The 20,347-nt window shown below is 42.8% G+C and overlaps 1 protein-coding gene across 6 annotated transcripts in view; it reads left to right on the top strand.

Moving 5' to 3' along the window:
* Positions 1 to 1,517: 1,517 nt before the first annotated feature.
* AK8 (adenylate kinase 8) overlaps positions 1,518 to 20,347 on the top strand; it is a 115,683-nt gene continuing 96,853 nt past the window's right edge. For 2 of the 6 annotated variants that reach the window (XR_005289220.2, XM_043498808.1), the window contains exons 1-4: positions 2,569 to 2,976; positions 11,872 to 11,956; positions 16,281 to 16,330; positions 18,836 to 18,946. Coding sequence is in view for 5 of the 6 variants with exons in the window: in XM_043498808.1 (XP_043354743.1) it covers positions 2,893 to 2,976; positions 11,872 to 11,956; positions 16,281 to 16,330; positions 18,836 to 18,946 (330 nt within the window). In the remaining variant the exon portion in view is untranslated. Of the gene's footprint in view, positions 1,619 to 2,568; positions 2,977 to 9,471; positions 11,509 to 11,871; positions 11,957 to 16,280; positions 16,331 to 18,835; positions 18,947 to 20,347 lie in introns of those variants that run through there. The other 4 variants (XM_043498806.1, XM_038374971.2, XM_038374968.2 and 1 more) reach the window with 4 other exon arrangements.

Below are 20,347 nucleotides of genomic sequence, written 5' to 3'. Positions count from 1 at the left end.
TTTAGTCTTACGCTTCATGGGCAAGTTTGAAAAACTTTTGAGATACCTTGCCTTTAAAGACAGGTTTCAGAGTAGCAGCCATGTTAGTCTGTATTCACAAAAAGAAAAGGAGTACTTGTGGCACCTTAGAGACTAACAAATTTATTTGAGCATAAGCTTTCGTGAGCTACAGCTCACTTCATCGGATGCCTCCAATGAAGTGAGCTGTAGCTCACGAAAGCTTATGCTCAAATAAATGTTAGTCTCTAAGGTGCCACAAGTACTCCTTTTCTTCTTGCCTTTAAAATCACCCTCTCTAACTCTCCTGTTACGATTTATTTTTATGAGCAAGTTTTTCATTCAAGTGGAAACTCTAGCAGATTGGAAGATACAATAGGCCCTCAAATTGCCTTTAAGGTTTCAATGGGGCATATAGGGCACCAGCACTTCGCAGAATCAGTCATGTAGCATTCACTTGTTCCTGTTGCTTGTTCGTCATCTCTACAGTCCTGCCTCTCTGTGACATCAATACAGTTTGACTGTCACAAAAGTGAGACTATACTAAGAACAGACAGACTAAAACTCTCAATCCCATTTTCATCCAGAGTAAATAGAGACAGGAGGATGGATGGGATTTTCCTAGGAATTAAGTGTCCTCACAATAAAATTCATTGGGATCTGGGAACCTAACTCCCTTAGGCTCCTCTGAACTCTCCCTGCTGCTGTGTAAAGTGCTTTGAAGTCTTTAGCAGAAAGGCTTTAGACAAGAAAAAAAGTTGTTTACTAAACGGCACACAAGGAATTGGTTTTGATTAGTGTAGCTGCTAGTAACGCAGCATAAGTAAACTTCTCCAGCAACTGAATTATGCCTGAAGTGCCTTATCTTGTAAAGCATTCTTGAGGCTAACTGGGCCCTTCAGAAAAAAGTTTCACCAACTGACCAGATCCCTGCAGCTCAGAGAAGCTCATGATGGATTCAGTTACAGAATACAAGTCTACTCTTTATCTCTAGTCATTGTTAACTTTTGCATGTTGTCAACCATCCTCTTTCCTTACCTGTCTTACTAATGACGCCTTACCTTATTCAAAACGGTATTTAAAATCAAGTTCCCTTCTCCCTGTTGGAGGATTTATTTTCTACAGCTGTCAAGGCAGGAGGTCAGTTTCACTTAGCTGTTGGTTAGTTTCAACAGCAGCCTCTCTAGGCTGCGCTGTTTGGGTCGCTGAGAGGACAGAGGCGGGTTGGCTCAGGAGCCTGGCCGGTCAGGGGGCTATGGAGGGGCTGGCGGAGAACGGGGCTGTGGCCTTGACCAAAGGCAGGGTTAGAATTTTGAATATGCAGCTTCAGCCTTCGGGGCCCGCTGCAGGTGCATTGATCGCCACGGGCAGAGGGGCTCGCGGGTGCGAGGAGGGCATTTGCATTGGCTGAGGAGCACCCCTTAGCCCAGCCCTGCAGTCCGCAGACTGGTGAGTCCCTCTGGCCAGTCTGGACTCGGAGCTCCACTCACCTGTGGCTGCTGCCCCACTCCTGCATGTCCCGGACCTCCTGCCCCCGACACCGCCTGCTTCCCGGAGCCCTGCGGGCGCCAGCCCCAGCCGCGAGCTCCCAGCAGGGCAATTGTTACAACCGTCTCCCAAGGTAACGGTGACGTCGGGTATCCACGTCTCCCCCTGCCATAGGGCAACACAGCCCCGGGGGCGGGGGAGAGTCCGTTTGGGTCGAGTAGGGGGAGTGGGCATTGAGCTGGGCAGCATGGGCAGGGGGGCTGTGAGGGGCATTGCTGGCGGGGAGCTTTGGCAGGGGCACTGGCAGGAGACTGTATGTGAGGGGGCAGGGGCACTGCTGGGGAGTTGTAGGGGAGGCAGGGGCTGTGTGGGGGAGGGCCGGGGGCACTGGCAGGGGGCTGTGTGGGAGGGGGTAGGGGCTGTGTGGGGGAGGGCCGGGGGCACTGGCAGGGGGCTGTGTGGGGGAGGGCCGGGGGCATGGCAGGGGGCTGTGTGGGAGGGGGTAGGGGCTGTGTGGGGGAGGGCCGGGGTCATGGCAGGGGGCTGTGTGGGAGGGGGTAGGGGCTGTGTGGGGGAGGGCCGGGGGCACTGGCAGGGGGCTGTGTGGGAGGGGGTAGGGGCTGTGGGGCCGGGGGCCCAGGAGGCACTGGCAGGAGACTGTATGTGAGGGGGCAGGGGCACTGCTGAGGAGTTGTAGGGGAGGCAGGGGCTGTGTGGGGGAGGGCCGGGGGCACTGGCAGGGGGCTGTGTGGGAGGGGGTAGGGGCTGTGTGGGGGAGGGCCGGGGGCACTGGCAGGGGGCTGTGTGGGGGAGGGCCGGGGGCATGGCAGGGGGCTGTGTGGGAGGGGGTAGGGGCTGTGTGGGGGAGGGCCGGGGGCATGGCAGGGGGCTGTGTGGGAGGGGGTAGGGGCTGTGGGGGAGGGCCGGGGGCACTGGCAGGGGGCTGTGTGGGAGGGGGTAGGGGCTGTGTGGGGGGAGGGCCGGGGGCACTGGCAGGGGGCTGTGTGGGAGGGGGCAGGGGCACTGCTGGGGAGGCAGGGGATGTGTGGGGGAGGGCAGGGGGCTGTGGGGGACGGGTCCTGGGGTGGGGAATTGGAAGGCGCGAGGATCTGATTCAGCTTTTCTCTCCCCCGCCATGTCCAGACGGCGAAGGGCTCGCGCTCGTGCCCACGCCCTTGGGTGAGAGGCAGAAGGGGGGGGTGCCATTGACTCGCCGGGGCACGGACCCGCCGTGAGCAGTGGTTGCCCCTTTAAAGGAGTCTGTCGCTGTTTGATGAGGTCACACGCCCCATTCCGAGCCCGGGGAAGGGCGGGTCCGTGAGATGCCGATTCAGAGGCGGGCGGGGCCTCCTGCGTCGCGTGGTGAGAACGTAACCTCCTTAGCGACGAGCGGTTGCTAAGGGTGCGATGGACGCTACCTCCAGGCCGCTCCGTGTGCCCCCGGAGATGGGCATTTATGCGGAAAAGCACGAGCTCTTCCAGCTCCTGCAGGTGAGGGCAGGGGCGGGGAGGCCGCAAGTGCCTTCGCCCGCAGGTGATACTGATGGAATAACAGTGCTCCCCCCGCCCCCGGAGGGGGGACACCTCCCAGTATGCACTGGGGCGCCCCAGGGCTTAGGGGTGGGTATGGTGGTGGTTCGCAGTAACCAGCCTTCCCAGCGTGCCTGGGGGGGGGCAAGCCAGAGGTGAAGGGAGGGTGGTAACAACTATAGCTCCCAGCATGCACCAGCATTGGTTGGAGGGGAGCCCCCGATAAGGAGGACTGCTCCCAGCATGCATTGGGGTGCCCAAGCGCACGTGGGGTGGGGTGGTACTTATAATTCCCAGCACTGGTTGGGCTGCCCCCAGCCTGCAGTGGGTCCTGCCCCATGTGTGAGGATTTAGCAGTTGCTGCCACTGTATGCTGGTATATTTGGACATATTGACAATTCCTAGCACGCACTGGTTAACCCTGCTCCAGGCCTGGGGTTACCCAGTGCAGACTGTTCCTGAGTACCAACATGCCACAGTACATTTGAGGACATGGGGCGTAATGACTGTTCCCAGCATGTAGTAGAGTGCTCAGAGGAGGTGTATAAACCATTCCCAGCACATAGTGGGGTACGCTGAGGGTGGGGGAAAGTGTAATGACCATTCCCAGCAGGCAGTTGAGAGCTGTGGGGGTGGAGGGATTCAGAACCATGAAGAGTGATGCTAGCACTTGCTGGGGTGCACCTGGCAAAAAAAGAAGCAAAGATTCCTAGGGTACATCGGGGTACCTCTGATACGCAGTTGGGCACTTTTGGTGCAGGCAGCACTTACAACACAAGGTATCGGACCACATCTTCCAAGATATATTTATGCCTGTATCTCTAATTTTCACTCCATGCAGCTGAAGAAGTGGGTTTTTTTTACCCACAAAAGCTTATGCCCAAATAAATCTGTTAGTCTTTAAGGTATCACCGGACTCCTCATTATCTTTCAAGATGGAGCACTGTTTATGTCTGCAGCATGGGGTGTTGTCAAATTAATCATAAGAAAATATGAATCTCTTTGTATCCCCCATGTATCGAGGTGTATCGTTATTTATTTAAGCACTATGATTCTTTACTTTTCAAGCACTATCCTGAGTAGTTTGCTATTCTGGAAAATTTAGATAACACTGTCTCTGTCTCAAGGAAATTGGACAAGCTATATGCTAGAAAAACATAATGCACTGGCTATCAACACGGTTTAATTGCAATCTATAATTCTGTAAAAATGTTGACTGTCTGTGGAAGAAAGGTGTTGAGTCGATCAAATGCAAAGCAGGCCTGATAAGTATGATACTTCGTGGATTGTGATGGAATGTAGTATGGTAGAATAGTAGAAGGGAAAACTGTATTTAAAAATTGTTATATGAAGGTACCTGCCCTTTTTGAGACTAGGTTAGTGAATTAATGCATAATCTTAATATATGTTTTTTTTGGGGGGCATTGTCTATTTTGTGCTGTTTATGCTCTTGTTGTGCCTTTTTATGAACATGTACAACTAATATGAAACCAATAAAAACAGAGTTACAAAGAAGCCTTGTTATTTTAGTAAAGAATGAGATTGACTTCTTAGCCAAAAAGGAGATTGTGAGTTTCTACAGTCTGTTCCTTAGGTCTAATTTACTTATATTGAGCATTGAAAAGTTTGTTGAGGGATAAGAGTTCTAATATTGTGATGAACATTGTTATAAAAAGTGGCCATAACACATACCAGTCTTATCATTTTTCACATCCTTATTTTGTGTGTTAGGAAGACGGTCTCCTCTCAGATCTTACCCCAAAACATACTTTTTCTCCTTTGCATATGCCTTTTTTCTCTGTCTCTACTATTATTAGCTCTGCAACTTAATCATGTTATTCTTTGAGAATTTTGAGATCCACTTAATATGAGCAATGCTGTATAATATTTGTTTTTTAATGTAAAACTTCATTCTGCATGTCAAAGAGAGGTGAAAAACACCAGCATGACCGCACATCACAGAAAATCCTTCTTGGACTGCTAAGAGTGAGTCTGGATCTGCTCAGATCACAGCTTTGTTAGCTATCTGAGAGCACAAACAAACACACCTGTAAATAATGGCCCGAACTCTTCAACATTTATGCATTTACCTAACCTTAGACATGTGAGTAAAATTAAGTTTGTGCATAAGTGATTGGAGCACCGGAGCTTAGAATCATAGACGTAACAGTCATCAACAGCTCAAAAACCATGTGTCATCATAACTTCACAAGTTTTCTGGGTTTCTTATTTATAATCTTTAAAGAATCACTGTCAGGTAAACTTCGGTGCCAAATTTGGTTTTTGGGGTTTTTTAAAATAATTTTTTAACAACATAGTATATTTTTTCATGTATTTACACTGTAATACCAATGAAAACAATTTTCTTTCCTGAGATTTAAATATTTTCCTGTGGTGTTTGTTACCCAGACATTGCAGCATGAGAACTTGCAAGTGAAACTGGTTAGTTTATTTTCATTGTCCAAACAGTATAAAATACAGAAGGTAAACAACATAAATTGGATTAAATACAAAAGGTAAACAGCATAAATAGTCAGGCAGAGATGCTGTAGATTCCTTTCCCCTCACACACTCAGTTTATCGAAATGGAACAGGAGTTTATTTGGATAAATGGGGTTTTGGATATTATTGTAACTGTGGCTCATTATGTTTCCTACTTTTAGATAGGAAGGTTTTGGATGTGAGGTTTTATTAGTGTAGAAATGAGTTGCACACGGAACTTTGGGAGATAAGGATTAATTGGTGGACGATACCAAGCTTGGAGGGGTTGCAAGTGCTTTGGAGAATAGGATTATAATTCAAAATGATCTGGACAAACTGGAGAAATGGTCTGAAGTAAATAGGATGAAATTCAATAAGGACAAATGCAAAGTACTCCATTTAGGAAGGAACAATCAGTTGCACAAATACAAAATGGGAAATGACTGCCTAGGAAGGAGTACTACACAAAGGGATCTGGGGGTCATAGTGGACCACAAGCTAAATATAAGTCAACAGTGTAATGCTGTTGCAAAAAAAGTGAACATAACTCTAGGATGTATTAGCAGGAGTGTTGTAAGCAAGACACGAGAAATAATTCTTCTGCTCTACTCCGTGCTAATTAGGCCTCAACTGGAATATTGTGTCTATTCTGGGCACCGCATTTAGGAAAGATGTGGACAAATTGGAGAAAGTCCAGAGAAGAGCAACAAAAATGATTAACTGTCTAGAAAACATGACCTATGAGGGAAGATTGAAAAAAATGGGTTTGTTTAGTCTGGAAAAGAGAAGACTGAGAGGGGACATAACAGTTTTAAAGTACATAAAAGATTGTTACAAAGAGGAGAGAGAGGAATTGTTCTTCTTAACCTCTACGGATAGGACAAGCTGCAGTTTTAGTCCATTGGTTCAAGGGAGGTTTAAGTTGGACATTAGGAAAAACTTCTAATTCTCAGGGTGGTTAAGCACTGGAATAAATTGCCTAGGGAGGTTGTGGAATCTCCAACATTGGAGATTTTTAAAAGCAGGTTAGATAAACACCTGTCAGGGATGATCTAGATAATATTTAATCCTGCCATGAGTGCAGGGCACTGGACTAGTTGACCACTCAAGGTCCCTTCCAGTCCTATGATTCTATGATAAGTTTCCATCACACAACTTTCTCCGTCCCATAATACCATCCCTATGCCATAATTTTCAGACCTTTTGTTAAAATCACACAAACCTGCATGGCAATTGTCGTTGCCTGCTATCTCTGACAGAAGCGTGGAGCCTGCACTGCGCTGCACTGTACTGTTGTCATGAACATTGCAAACACAGGACATACGATCCTCAGGTAATTGAGGAGCCGCACGAAGTACCGCAACAGTGGGGGACAGGATGATTTCTTTGAGGAGGGACTGCTGAGGGGCATAGCAAAGCCAATTCAAGGTTGATGGTTCACAGAGCAGCTGCAAGTGGTGGATCACTGCTTCTGGGTCAGAGAAATGAGCACTGAATGGTGGGATTGCATCACAGTGCAGGTTGGGGATGACGAGCAGTGGCTGCAGAACTTTCAGATGCAAAATGCCACATTCCTGGATCTGTCTGCTGAGCTCACACCAGCCCTCCAGAGCCTGGACACCAGAATGAGATCTGCACTGATAGTTGAGAAGCAAGTGGTGATTGCACTGTGCATGTTTGCAACACTGGATTGCTACTGCTTAGTGGGAAATAATTTTTGAGTTGGTTAATTGACTACGCAGGACTGTGATGCTCAGCAATATGCACAACATCATGGATGGATTTGCAGCTATGGGATTCCCAAACTGCAATGAGGTGATAGATGGCTTGTGCATCCATATTTTGACCCCATCTCACGTTGCAACACAGTACATCAGAAAAAGGGCTACTTTTCTATGGTTATGCAAGCATTGTGAGTCACCAGGGTCACTTCTCTGATATCAGTATGGGCTGGTCAGGGAAGGTGCATGACACTTGTATCTTTAAGAACTCAGGACTGTTCAGAAAGCTGCAAGCAGGAACATTCTTTCTTGATTGGCAGATTATTACCATTTGTAGTGATGAAATGCCAATAGTGATCCTGAGGAACCTGGTTCATGGAGCCTTACACTAGCCAGCTTGACACTTCCAAGGAAAGATTCAACTACCAGCTCAGCAGGTGCAGAATGACAATTGAATGTGTTTTTGGTGGATTGAAGGGACACTGGTGATGTTTACTCACTAAATTAGCCCTCAGTGAGAAAAATATCCCAATGTTATAGCTACCTGTTTGTCCTACTTAATATCTGTGAGGCAAAGGGGGAAGGCAGAGGTGGAGCATCTGTCTGCTGACTTTGAACTGCCAGACACCAGGCCTATAAAAGAGCTCAATAGGGAGCTACGCAGCTGAAGGAGGCCTTGAAAGAGCATTTTAACAGTCAGCAACGTTAATATGCTGTGCTGTACTGTGCTCTGTCTGGCCCTGACATTTTGGGGGGTGTTCGCAATTGTAGAGTACATTTATGAATATCACACTGGTTACTGGACATTTATAATGATTACAATGTGTTTTGCACTGAACCTATGAATTCTGTGATCCTGTTCAACTATAATTTAATGTGTGCTTTAGGTATTCTGTTGCATATGTTATGAAGTAAGATTCATTTATTTCCAAAAAATAAAAATGTATTGTGTAACAAAAACAGTGCAAAGAGTAATGTGCAGTTAAAAAGCAAACTTATAAAATAAATAAACAGAACAGAGCTTTAAAATTAGGACATGAATGTTTTCTAGTAATTTCAGTTCATTTCTGCCAAACATACAGCATCCGTGGTTCTCACAAATCAGTATGTGTGAAGCTGTGGTTTTCGTTATTGTCCCCCTAGCACGGAGTGGTAATGATAGGGACATGGCCCATGGTGCCATGTGGGGCGTAGGGAGCTGGTGAAATGGAATTCTCCATTGATTGCAGGGGGAGGCGAGCACTTGACTGTTGGACCTGTCGGACAACAGGAGTCTGCAGCATTTACATTTGCTGCCTGAGATGCCTTTTTATATCCTGGGGCATCTCCCTCTCCTTTTCCTGCTGGGACTCCTAGGCCTTTCTCCTGGCTGCTCTTTCCTTCTCCAGGCTGACTTATATATTCACCCACCAAACCCTCTGCTTGTGGTCCAAGACAGCACTGGCCTGCAGGATCTCACTGAACATGTCCTCTCAAGTCTGCTTCTTTCTTCTCCTCAGGGTCAGGTATTCTGTGGGTGTGAATGGGGCACCCTTCAAGGCTGCAATGGCAGCAGCTATGGATAAAACAGACAGATGTATCGTGTTTACGGTCACAAAGGAAAGCAAAAGATAAGTTTCAGAACTCCTTTCCCCTATTCCCATAAAAGTTTTAAATCAGATATGCTTCAATCAAGACACCTCAGCTTTGGTGCACCTCTGTACAACACCACTGTCTAGCTGCAGCCATAGTGAGTCTGGCTTGCTGAGGGTGAGGAGAGAGTAGGGTGAAGAGTGAGTTGTCTGTTTAAGTAAACAAAAAAAGAATCTGGCCCCTATTTCCATGGGTACGAGTACAGGGCAGTGGCATTGCATACTGGTGCTATTTTCCACAGGCAGCGTGATTTTAGCTGTTATCTCACTTCTGAGGCTAACAAAAGCACAGAGAGCACAGCAGCTGTTGGTGTCCTGAAGCTGCAGGCCCTTATCCTGCTAGCTTGTTTACCACAGTGGTGCCTGCTGAAGTCATTGCAGAGTGGCGTAGGAAAGTGTCCTACTGAGGAGGGAGAAATACAGCAACCTTTCCTCATATCCTTTGGGAAAGGATTCCAGAGTACTTCCATAGAAGTTTCATTGATATCCCTCAGAAGGGTATAAATAAATGCATCCGATGAAGTGAGCTGTAGCTCACGAAAGCTTATGCTCTAATAAATTTGTTAGTCTCTAAGGTGCCACAAGTACTCCTTTTCCTTAAGGGTATAAGGGACATCCCTGTATACATAAACTAATCAGCATTCCACCCCACCCCACCCAATAATACAAGGGAATGAAAAGCAGATAACTCTACCTCTGTTTGTTTGTTATACCTCTGTGTCTTTTCGTACAAGTGAAACAGTGAAAAGCAGATGCCTGTGTCCTGCTAACTTGGGTTCGTGCTGGGTACCATTTTCACATTTAAACTTTTTATGGGAGAATACATGCATGTGCTTATCCTGGTCTCTTCCCCTGGATTGGGCTTGGTTGGCAGGATTGGCTAGACTGTGGTAGGGTCTTGAATGGATCTTGGCTCACTCATAGCTGGACTCACCTCACCATGGGACCCCCGCCCCCCTTGTTCACAGCCTTGGTCTCAGGCTCCACTGAGGAACCCAGGGTGCTCTGCAGGGTGCTGGTGGGGTTTCAGCCAGGTATGGCATGCAACTCCATGTAAAAATAGCAGTAGGTCTGAAGTTCAGCATCAAATTGAGCGTTGGCCTTCCCGGCCTTATGAGATGCCTGCTGCAGTTCCTTCACCTGTACATTTCACTGCTGTTGATCCCTGTCATACCCTTTCGCTTTCGTCCCCTGTGCAATCTTTCTGTAGATGTCCATGTTTCTACAAGTGGTTTCTAGCTGTGATTGCATAGCCTCTTCTCTCCACAGTCCCAGGAGATCCAGTACCTCCTGGATACTGGAGGCAAGGAGCATGTCTATAAGGTATAGCCAGCAGGGTCAGTTGGAAAGTTGCACACAACAAGGGAGAGCTGTTAGGTGTGTTCACCAAGCGGGCAGTCAGGAAATGGCATTTAAAAAAATACGCAGAGATCAGGGGGTAGGGATTGGCTTCTGGTCTCCATGACCTGGGCAGTGGAGTTCACAATTGTGATCAGAGTGATCACTGTCAGGCACTGTGCGACAGCTGCTGGGGGAGTGGTAAGGTTGACATATGTCACTCAATGTCTACTTTGCATTGTGTTGCGCATGGTACATCAACCATGAATCAATGGCATTTGGGGAGGTGGCGTTACTGCTTCTCAAGAACGGGGTGCTTACGTCAGCGAGACGCTTACATCAGCGGGAGACCCATTTGAGTGTAGACACATGAATAAATAGTTGACGCAAGGCAACTTATGTCAAACTAACTTTGTAGGGTAGACCAGTCCTTAGGCATCACAGAAAATGGAAGGAGGTTTTATTGAGTTAGTTCCTATATTCCTACAGGCTAACCTCCAGAGCTTTGCGTCCGACAAAGTGGGTATTCACCCACGAAAGCTTATGCTTCAATACGTCTGTTAGTCTATAAGGTGCCACAGGACTCTTTGCCGCTTCTCCAGAGCGTTGTTGCCTGCTACCAGAAATAACATGCACCACCCTATTACGATAAAATTCCAGCACTGAAAAAACTAAGGAGTAATATTAGAGACATTTTTCACGTGTAGGTCCAATTATGGACTTATCTGCTTTGATGGAATGGTGCTGGGTAGTTACAGTAAGAGTGTCTGAAAGTTAGGATTCCTGGATCTTATTCCGAAGTCAGTGTAAAGATATCCATTGATTTCAATGGGAATTGGATCATATCCTGTATGAACCTGAGAAATGGAAACGTGACCTGCAAGGTCATGGGCATGGTGGAAAGAAGTTTGTGCTCTTTTTTTTTTTTTTTGGTTCTTTATGAAGTATGAAGAAGACTTGAAAACAATATTTTTTTAAGGCAGGGTTTTTTACAACAGTAATTCAGGTCTTGTCTCCCCTCGAAGCCTATAGGCTACTAGAGAACTAATAGGATTATGACTGAAAGAGGACGTGGAAACTGATCGAGAGGGAAAGTAATTTTTATTTACACTAGTCACAATTCCTTATTTTTTAATTTGTTTGTGTTAATACTGACTTGATTTGGCTGAGAAACGTTTGGGATAAAGGATGTCTTTAAGATTCAATATCCTGCCCTTTCAATGAAGGTCTGAGAGAGCTGACAATCCACATTTCTATGTTCTCTAAGAAGTCTTCCAGCAAGAACAGGGAAGACAGTATGTGAAATTCTTGATACTTTTAAGGTAAATCAAGTAAGGGTGGGGTGGGAGTTTATAAATAAAATAAATAACATCCCCCAAATCTTTCAGGCCTTCTTGCTGCACCATAAATAATAAAAGGTCCACACACCCATTTATTTTCCTTCGCAAATCGTCTTTGAATCGCTATGTACTTAGTCTGTCCCTCTCTAAAATGGGCTTCATATTTCCCTACCTCACAGGAACTTATGAAGATGAATGAATATCAGTCTCTGAGGTCCTCCTATGAAAGATTGCTATAGAAATGCAAATGTCGTCATCATCATCATCATTATTATTGTTATTTATTTATTATTATTACTACGGCTGTGTTAAATTTCCTGCTGAGTCTGTCCTATTTATTTTCAGAACATGCTTGAAGGGTTGTTAATCCATAAACCTGATGAGCCCATCCAGTATATGATAAGCCACTTAAAGCAAGACAATGATCATGGTAAGTGAAAATGAGAGACCATATGTAGTTCAACTCGTGATTTATAAACCATTGTTGTGAAGCTCTGCTTCAGTTGGTAAATGGTAGATAAAAGTTTTCAGCCTGTGTCTCAAATTTTTTTAAGCAATTTGGAATAGTTATTGGTAAGATGTTTTTAATTTCTTTTCTAGTGGATAATCAAATAAAAATGCACTTTAACTGTTATAAAAAAGAAATCCTCTAAGGGAATAACAAAGAGTTCTAGTGTATCAATTATTAATGCTTTCTGTGCCCCATCTGATATTTTCTGTTGTCTTTAAACTTGCTAATTACCCCTTTTGTCAGGTGTAAAATTGGTTTCCCATTCTACCTGCGCTGGCAGCTTCTCTGTTTTTTTGAGTACTTAGTTACTTGCTACTGTTAATGAGTTCCACAGCTCAGTGGCATCTCAGATGAAGAAACAGCAAGCATGCCTACCCATGTGTATAACAAAACCTGATAAATTGAATAGGAAGTATGTATTCTGCACAATAAAAGCATGTACACTCAATCAAATTATTTGATTTACAAACTGTTCACCCTTAGGCAGATTATATTTGGAGATGCACAACTGAACTATAATTTTTGTTCTGCATGAGCTGTCAGGAATAGCTGGTATCATGTTGCTTTGATGTTTCTTTAAAACCATAGTAAACCATTATGAAAGTTCTGCTGAAGCATCAATGAAATCATTATCACAAGAGATGCTAAGAGCTCTTTCTCCTTAGTGATCAGATGGATGTCGATTGAAATACAGCTAAATAGCAAAAATCAAATCCTGCAAATTGTGTCCAGCCTGTTCTGATGTGGGCAGCATGAGAAATCTGATCTGTTTTACAGTCCTGTTGAAAGTACACAGTTGAGGAGTTTCATGGGATTTTATAGAATGCTGATAAATCTCCATCACACTGAGCTAAGGCTTGTTCTTTAACCCCACAGTATTATTTGAACAGAATCAAGCAGGTTGCCATTCATGACTTCAGTAAAACAAGAGACTAGAGATAGAACCACAGCAATTGTTTGTCAAATGAAAAACTGCTATCTGTTTGTGGTTTAAAAGAACCTATTAAGACGTGGAAGGAACTCCAATTAAAATTAAAGCCTAAATGTTGTTTTAAAAGTAAATTTTATGGAAAACAACGTAAGAGAAATCTGTAGTAGAGATGATATTTACTTTTTGATCATGGCGGAAGGTGCTGACTCTTTAGAAGAAAAAACCCTTATTAGAGCCATCAGTAAAGTGATGAATTTTCATGATCTTCCTTTGCTAGATAGTTTTAGCCCCAGAGAAATTTTCAAACAGAGATGTGGAAAAAAGGTTTTGTAGCTACCCCAGATGTGAAGTTAGAAAATCTATTTAATTAATGATAGGATCTAAAGCACTCTTAAAAAAATACAACCAAACCTAATGATTATAACTTACAACAGTCCTGATGAAGCTCTTAGGTCAAATATTAGGTGACTGGGCTCTCATACTCAAGGCCATGTGTTATTGTTCTTTCATGTGATTGTTCTAAAAAGCGAGAACAATGCGATGACTAAGCTATTTTTTAAATGCAAAGATGTCAGTTTTGTACACTTTATCCGGGTTTGTGCTAATAAAAGGTTTCCAGAATCCAAGTAACGTTTTTTTTTGGTGAGTACTTCCTATATAACCATGCCCATGATGAAATGTTACAAAATTCTGGAAAAATGTTAGTCTTGTACTCTATACTTCTCCGGTTCGACAGAGGGGTTGCCTTACATGTTAAGTTATTTTTTTGCATTAATATTAATCACAGAATTATTTGGACTTGAAGGGACCCCTACTGAGTCCAGCCCATCCTTTTGCATTGTGCCAGGAATAATTCAGTTCCCCCTAAAACTGTACCTGAATGCTAAATGTTAAGACTGCTTGGAAAAGTAAATTCTGTAACATCTCAAGACTCAACATTGAGATGTGGTTTATTACCAAAGAAAAAGGTGTTGTGCAGATTTCTCGGTGTTCATTTAGCTGCCTGTGTAGACCTCAAGCATTTAATACTAACTGTGTGCTGATCTGAGGGGTTAAACATTACAGACAGTGAGTGATGCTCTGGTTGTGCCCTTGTGTCATATGTTTAGGGGAAAATGTCTTAGAAGATCCTTACAAGTGTGCAAATGAGTAAATCAGTGCATTACACTGCCTCATCTGCTGCCAGCCACTAAGCAGAGAGAAAACCAGATTTAGTACAAAGTGAGCATTTACAGTAGCCCTGGGCAATATTAAAGCATGATATGGTGTATATAATGGTACGTTTCGTTTTTCATCAAACGTTTGTCCAAGAAAGTTGTGTATTAAAGCTTCAATACACAAGGGTTTTCTTGTGAATTTTAAATCATGCTCCTAGTTAAACCTCAAAAGGATCTGTGGATGGAAAGGTTTTTTGATTTTCTTTGAAGTGGTTTGAAGAAGTTGATTAGTGTTGGCACCCAAGCACTCTTTTATGACGCTGTTTATAAATAATTCCTCAGTACCGGGCTGGAGTTTCAAGGTGTTAGATTTTAAGAAACTAGGATTTAATCACATTACATTTGAAATAAATTAGGTGATAAAAACAGCTGATTTATCCTTTTAAAGTATTTTTCGACATTGTGTACTAGTTCTGTTGCGCTTGCAAGAACCAATACGGGGGGAGTTTTCCTTAAACCTTCCCAGTCAAATAACTTTGTAAAGATTAAGCTGTAATTTGGGTTCTATGAATGTTTAAAAATTGCACCTGCCCAATTGCTCCTACGTGTTCGGAAGGTCCTCATAAAAACACATTTTCCATTCTTTCCTGTCTGCCGAGATCAGAGAGTATATATTCCTTTTGGTTGTCATGACCTGGGGAGGATTTTAGCTGGGTAAATACTCCAATTCATCTTCTTTGACCCATACTACTGCCAATAAATACCTATCAGTCACTCTTTTCAAGCCTGATTCCTTCTCTCCCCACAATGGAAAGTGGAGAGGAAAAACCCAAGGTGTTAACGTAGCATGACAATTCAAGGGATCACAGCCCAAAATGCATGCATGTAAAAAAGCCTCAAATCTTTCTCAAGCAATATTTCCCTTTCTCCTTGTTTTTTCACACTGCTGATCCTTCCCTACATCACCGTAGAATGAGAATAATCATTGTGTTGTGATTGTAAATTTCTTGGGACAGGGACCTTATTCAGTTTTTTTATTCTTTAGGTCGCCTTGTACAACTATGGCACTATAAGAATATTAAAACCGGAACTAATAAATACTAAAAGAGATGAGACAGGAATTTGTGTGCTAAGGGAAAAGAGGTTGCTGCCATGGCAAGTAACTCTTTTTTCTTCCTTCCCTCTTGCATCCCCTCCATATGGAAGGGAGACTGACATGCAGCAGATAAACACAAAGGGAGAAAAAAATGGAACTTAATGCTGACTAGAGAAATGGAGGGCATTTAAATGGATAGAGGAGAAATGTGGAGTAGCCCATTTTCTTCTGTGACTATGAAAAGTTTTACTGTCTCACAGGCAATCTGAGAAATGTTCCGTATACATTTTTTTTCTATTTCTTCCCACGAGGTAGCTATCCTCAATAGCAAGGAAAAGTGCTGTTTTGCAATGTATAAACCTTCCTGATCCATGACATAACCTGTCTAGAGAAAGGTGTGAGTTGAAATTGTATTACTTGTGTTTCATTTTCTAAAAATGAAAAGGAAATGTATTATTAGTACAAAGTAGTAAAATAAGAAACTATACACTTTGAAATTTGCCACCATGCTGCATATACAAAATTAAAATACTTTATTGTAAGATGCATCAGATCGAAACCATTTAACCATTGGCCTGCTAAACCCAGGGTTGTGAGTTCAATCCTTGAGGGGGCCATTTAGGGATCTGGGGCAAAAAAAATTGGGGATTGGTCCTGCTTTGAGCAAGGGGTTGGACTAGATGATCTCCTGAGGTCCTTTCCAACTCTGATATTCTATGATTCTATGTTGGGAATAAAAAGCAAAGTTAGAAAAATAAGTATTCAGTATTTATGCCCTGTTTATGTGAGTTACAAATAAGCTACCTGTGCTTTAAGCTAGATATGTGCTAAGTGCCTGGCTAAATCAGAGTCTTAAACGTGTTAATTATGGAAATTAAATTAAGACATAGTCATGACTAGTTTGGTCCCCCAATCCTGCAGTCCTTACTCAAGCAGGACTCCCAGTGAAGTAACTGTATTACAATATAATTACATATGTTGTATATTGTGTAATATGGAGAAACAATAAAGGTGCCTTGCCTTTCTGTATCTTGACATTCATGTATATTTATTCTATAGTTCCAAGAATTTGTATACTTGGTCCACCCGCCTCTGGAAAAACCACTATTGTAAGTATATTACCTTAAGTGTTATAAAACTGCACTGCCATATATTTGCAAATAAGAACTTGTTCTTCAGTTATGCTAGAATAACTATGTATTTAGAAGTCAAAAGTCTTGTGACAATAGAATAAAAATAACTTTTATTCCTGTTTTGTGGGCTTTTGTGTGCCATAGTTTTGGCCTGTGCCTAGATACCAGTGATAGACAGACTGACTAGATTAGATTAGACAGATGCACTGGCACTTCAGAACAGGGGAACTGAAAAAATGTGAGAAATGAGGGGTGTCTACACAAAACAACCTAGCAGGCCTGTTACATTTATGGATTTGAGACATTTAGGTTCAAATTTTCGGAAGTGTTTTCTAAGTTTTGGGTGTACAACTTTAGATGTTTTGGGTTTGATTTTCAGAGGTGCTGGTCATACACAGCTCCCAATTAAGTTGGAGTTCTGGGTGCTCAGCACTTCTGAAAATCAGGCTTGAGGGGTATGATTTTCATAGTACCTGTGTGACTTAGGAGCACAAATACTATTAAAAGTTAGTGTTTCTTAATCACCTAGGCACTTCTGAAAATTCTACCCTGAGTGTCTAAAGTTGGGCACTCAAACTTAGAGGCCACTTTTGAAAGTGTGGTTCTTAGTGTACTGTTACGTGTCTGTGTGTGTGTGTGTGTGTGTGTGTGTGTGGCAGGGGAGGAAGGGAGTTGAGCCACACAGAATTTAAAATGTGTTAATTGTCGCAACTGCTTTTGACTTAAAAGTTTTACAGTTTATAGGACTACAGTATAATAGTGTATTTTCCAAAAAAAATTATGGCTTTTTATCCTTTAGGAATTAATATCCATTTATATTTTTCTTTTTTAGAAACTTTTTTCAGATGCAGTTAAGACTTGTCAAAGAAATGGTCTTTGTACAACTAGCACCTTTCTCAACAGCTTCTGTTCTCTGTGTGTATTTAAAATCACATTTGCAAATTTCAGGGACAAAAATAAGTTTCTACCTTTTTTGTTTTTTTTTCTCCTCCTTTTGGCAGTGCAGAAACAGTGCGGTTGTGAGATAGGGAGCTGGATTCTGATCTGGTTTGTGCATCATTGAGAAAATTGTTAACTGGTTCAGTAGCAGGGCCAATACTACTCTCATTTATGCTGGTACAACTCCATTGAAAATGATAAAATTGCGCTGGTGTTTATTTTCCATGTAATATAAATATATATTTCCATTATATGGCAGGGTATTGGTATCTTCCCTTGACAAGATTATAAGACTTTACGAAATTCCCAGTCAAAAAAACTTTGTGAAAATGGTGTTAAACTTGTAAATACACATTAAAAATGTAAAATGGGGAGGAAACAAACTTTAAAAGAACTGTGGAATTTCAAAGAAAACATTGAAAAGCTAGGAAATTAAGTTAAATTAAAAATTTTAAACAATACTATGTAATTAGAGAATTAAAGTACCATACATTATCTATATTCTGTCCTGATATCCCCACCATCCAGTGCGCCCTATTTGAAAGATAGGTACTTGATCGACAGGTATTGTTATATATTACTGCCAGCTGCCCTATTCAACCCGATATATAGCTTTGTGGTTGGCACCTGACCTCTGGTGTCTGGGAGACATCTTAAATTCTATGTAGTCAGTGGGAGTTGGAGATGCTCAGTACTTCTCACGTTCAGTCTTATAATTTGGTGGTTCATCCATAGAGTTTAAGTAGTCTGTAACTCCAGACACCTTTAAAAATTCCCCCCGGACTGATATACCATGGTTTACATAGCTGAGTTGCAAGTGTATTTAGGAAACTATATTGGGAAAGTGAGGAAGAGGTTAAGTGAATCATTCAAGCCTAGTCCAAAACGTGCTGAAGTCAGTGGAAATACTCTTTGATTTCAGTGGGCCTTGGATTGGAACCTTTGTGCTTATGACATGTAAAAGGTAAGTATTTGGTGTTGCCATGTTGTGAATGGAGGACCGTCTGTGACCATGGAGTGGGTGGGTATTGCACAGATTATGCTGAGTATGGTCACAGTGTAATGGGAGTATTTGGCTCATTATTCAATGTCTATCTAAGGTATTAGGAACCTATTCAATTACTTTCTAAGCCGGAAAGATGTCATGCAGACATAAGGTTGTGTCATTAATTTGGATGGAGGGTTAGGGGCATGGATACAGAGTTAAGGTTGTTTTTGTGTTTCTTAACAATGCATATGCATATTTGTCTGCTTTTTTAAGTTTTACCTTAAATTCAGTTTTTTCTGGCTGTTCAATATATATGGTTTTGAAAACTTCAGCATTCTTTTATTTCCCCTTAAGTTACTGATAAGTATTCACAACCTTAATTACATATTAACAAAGCATCTGTTCTGCAATGTGAGTACTTATTAAGCTTAGAGTTATGGATTATTTGTCTAAATTGGAGGCTAGGAAAATACTGACTTGTTTTGCTTTCTGTTGGGCTTCTGAAAACATATTTTATTTTCTTTGCACCCATCTCTCCCCCCCTCTTTCCCCAGGCAACATGGCTTTGTAAACAATTGAATACCCCTTGTATCACTCAGGAGACTTTATTGGAAGAAACATTAGAGCTGACAAAAGAAGTAACGGCATTTCAAGAGAGAGGACAGGTATGTAGGGAGAGGTAACGGTACCAGCTCAGTGCGCTACGGAAGACTAATTATATGATACTGCCATGATTTCAAATGGTGGACAACTTGATCAGATTAAAGTACATAGTTTTACATCAATGGTGGTTTGAACATGGGTGTATAAATTCATAGGTGCAGGGGTTTCCATAGAGACAAAATAACCTTTTTGCTGTATATGATAATATGAAGAGAGATAAAAATATGCTATGACACAGACAGGGATGAGAGAGATAGGGATTGGCAATGATTGAAAACCTTAACATTAGATTCTTATTAGATACTAGAAATACATTTTTCTGGGTATGCACAGTACTGTTTCACAAGAGAGACCCTATTCTGTTTTAGCATGTTTGATGATCTCCATTAAGTAAGCACTATTCTCTGGGGTCTGTTTCAGTACAAAATACTTCCAGAAGATATGATCATGGAAACCAAACACTTCTTTGATGTGACAGAGCTACTTAGCTATGTAGGGTTGAATTTTCTGTAGCATGACACAAATAAAGTACTTGGTGCACTAATTCACAGTAGTGTGCCAGTCCAGTCATTTGGTGAGTGCAAACCCAAGAGGCACTCAGACTGAGGAGGCAGCAGCAGGGTCAGGAGGATTTTTAGAGTATGTGTGTACTGCAGTGTAAGCCCAGGGTTTGAACTCAGGCTCAAGACTATTAACACCCCTTCCATCTAAACACAAATCATGCTAACCCAGGGCTCAGACCCAGGGTCCCAGGACTCGATGAGGGTGGAACCTCTGAGATGGGACCCAGGTTTCCAGCCCTATTGCTTTGTAGTGAAGATGCAGCTAGACTGGACTCACACTCTCAGAGTCCACCAAATGTATTCCACAATCCCAAGGGCCGACTTTCTTTGTCCTCTGTACAGTCAAGTTTGGTGGACAGTCAAGTTTTCCCACACTGCACCTGAACAAAGGGCTAGAATGGCCACATTTTGGGAAGGCATTAGGAAGTCTGGGGTATGGGTGGTTGGACTCAGGTCCACATAATGCCGTGTAGATGCTGGGGTCCCACATTGGGACCCAGAGTTCAACAGTTCCTAAACTGGGGTTACAGTTGAATGTAGATGCTGAAGCCCTTGGTTAACAAACCCAGGATCTGGTAGGTTAACTAACTCAAGTTCTACTAATCTGGGGTTTACATAGCAGTGTAGACATACCCAGTTCCTAGGCTGGCCAAATTTAAATGCTCCAACCAACTGTCAGAAGAGCATTTGTTTCACTACTCTCTCTGAATTTATTAATCCTTCCACCCCACATCTATGGCCCAGTACTCTGGAGCCATTCTTTACCCATCCCGGAAGATTTTTTGAAATATGTTGTTCAGTGAGCATTTTTGCCAGGTGACTTGAGGTATGGTATTGACA

Source organism: Dermochelys coriacea, chromosome 16, assembly GCF_009764565.3.
Source record: "Dermochelys coriacea isolate rDerCor1 chromosome 16, rDerCor1.pri.v4, whole genome shotgun sequence".
Classification (NCBI taxonomy): Eukaryota; Metazoa; Chordata; order Testudines; family Dermochelyidae; genus Dermochelys; species Dermochelys coriacea.
This window is presented reverse-complemented; position numbering and strand designations above follow the sequence as displayed.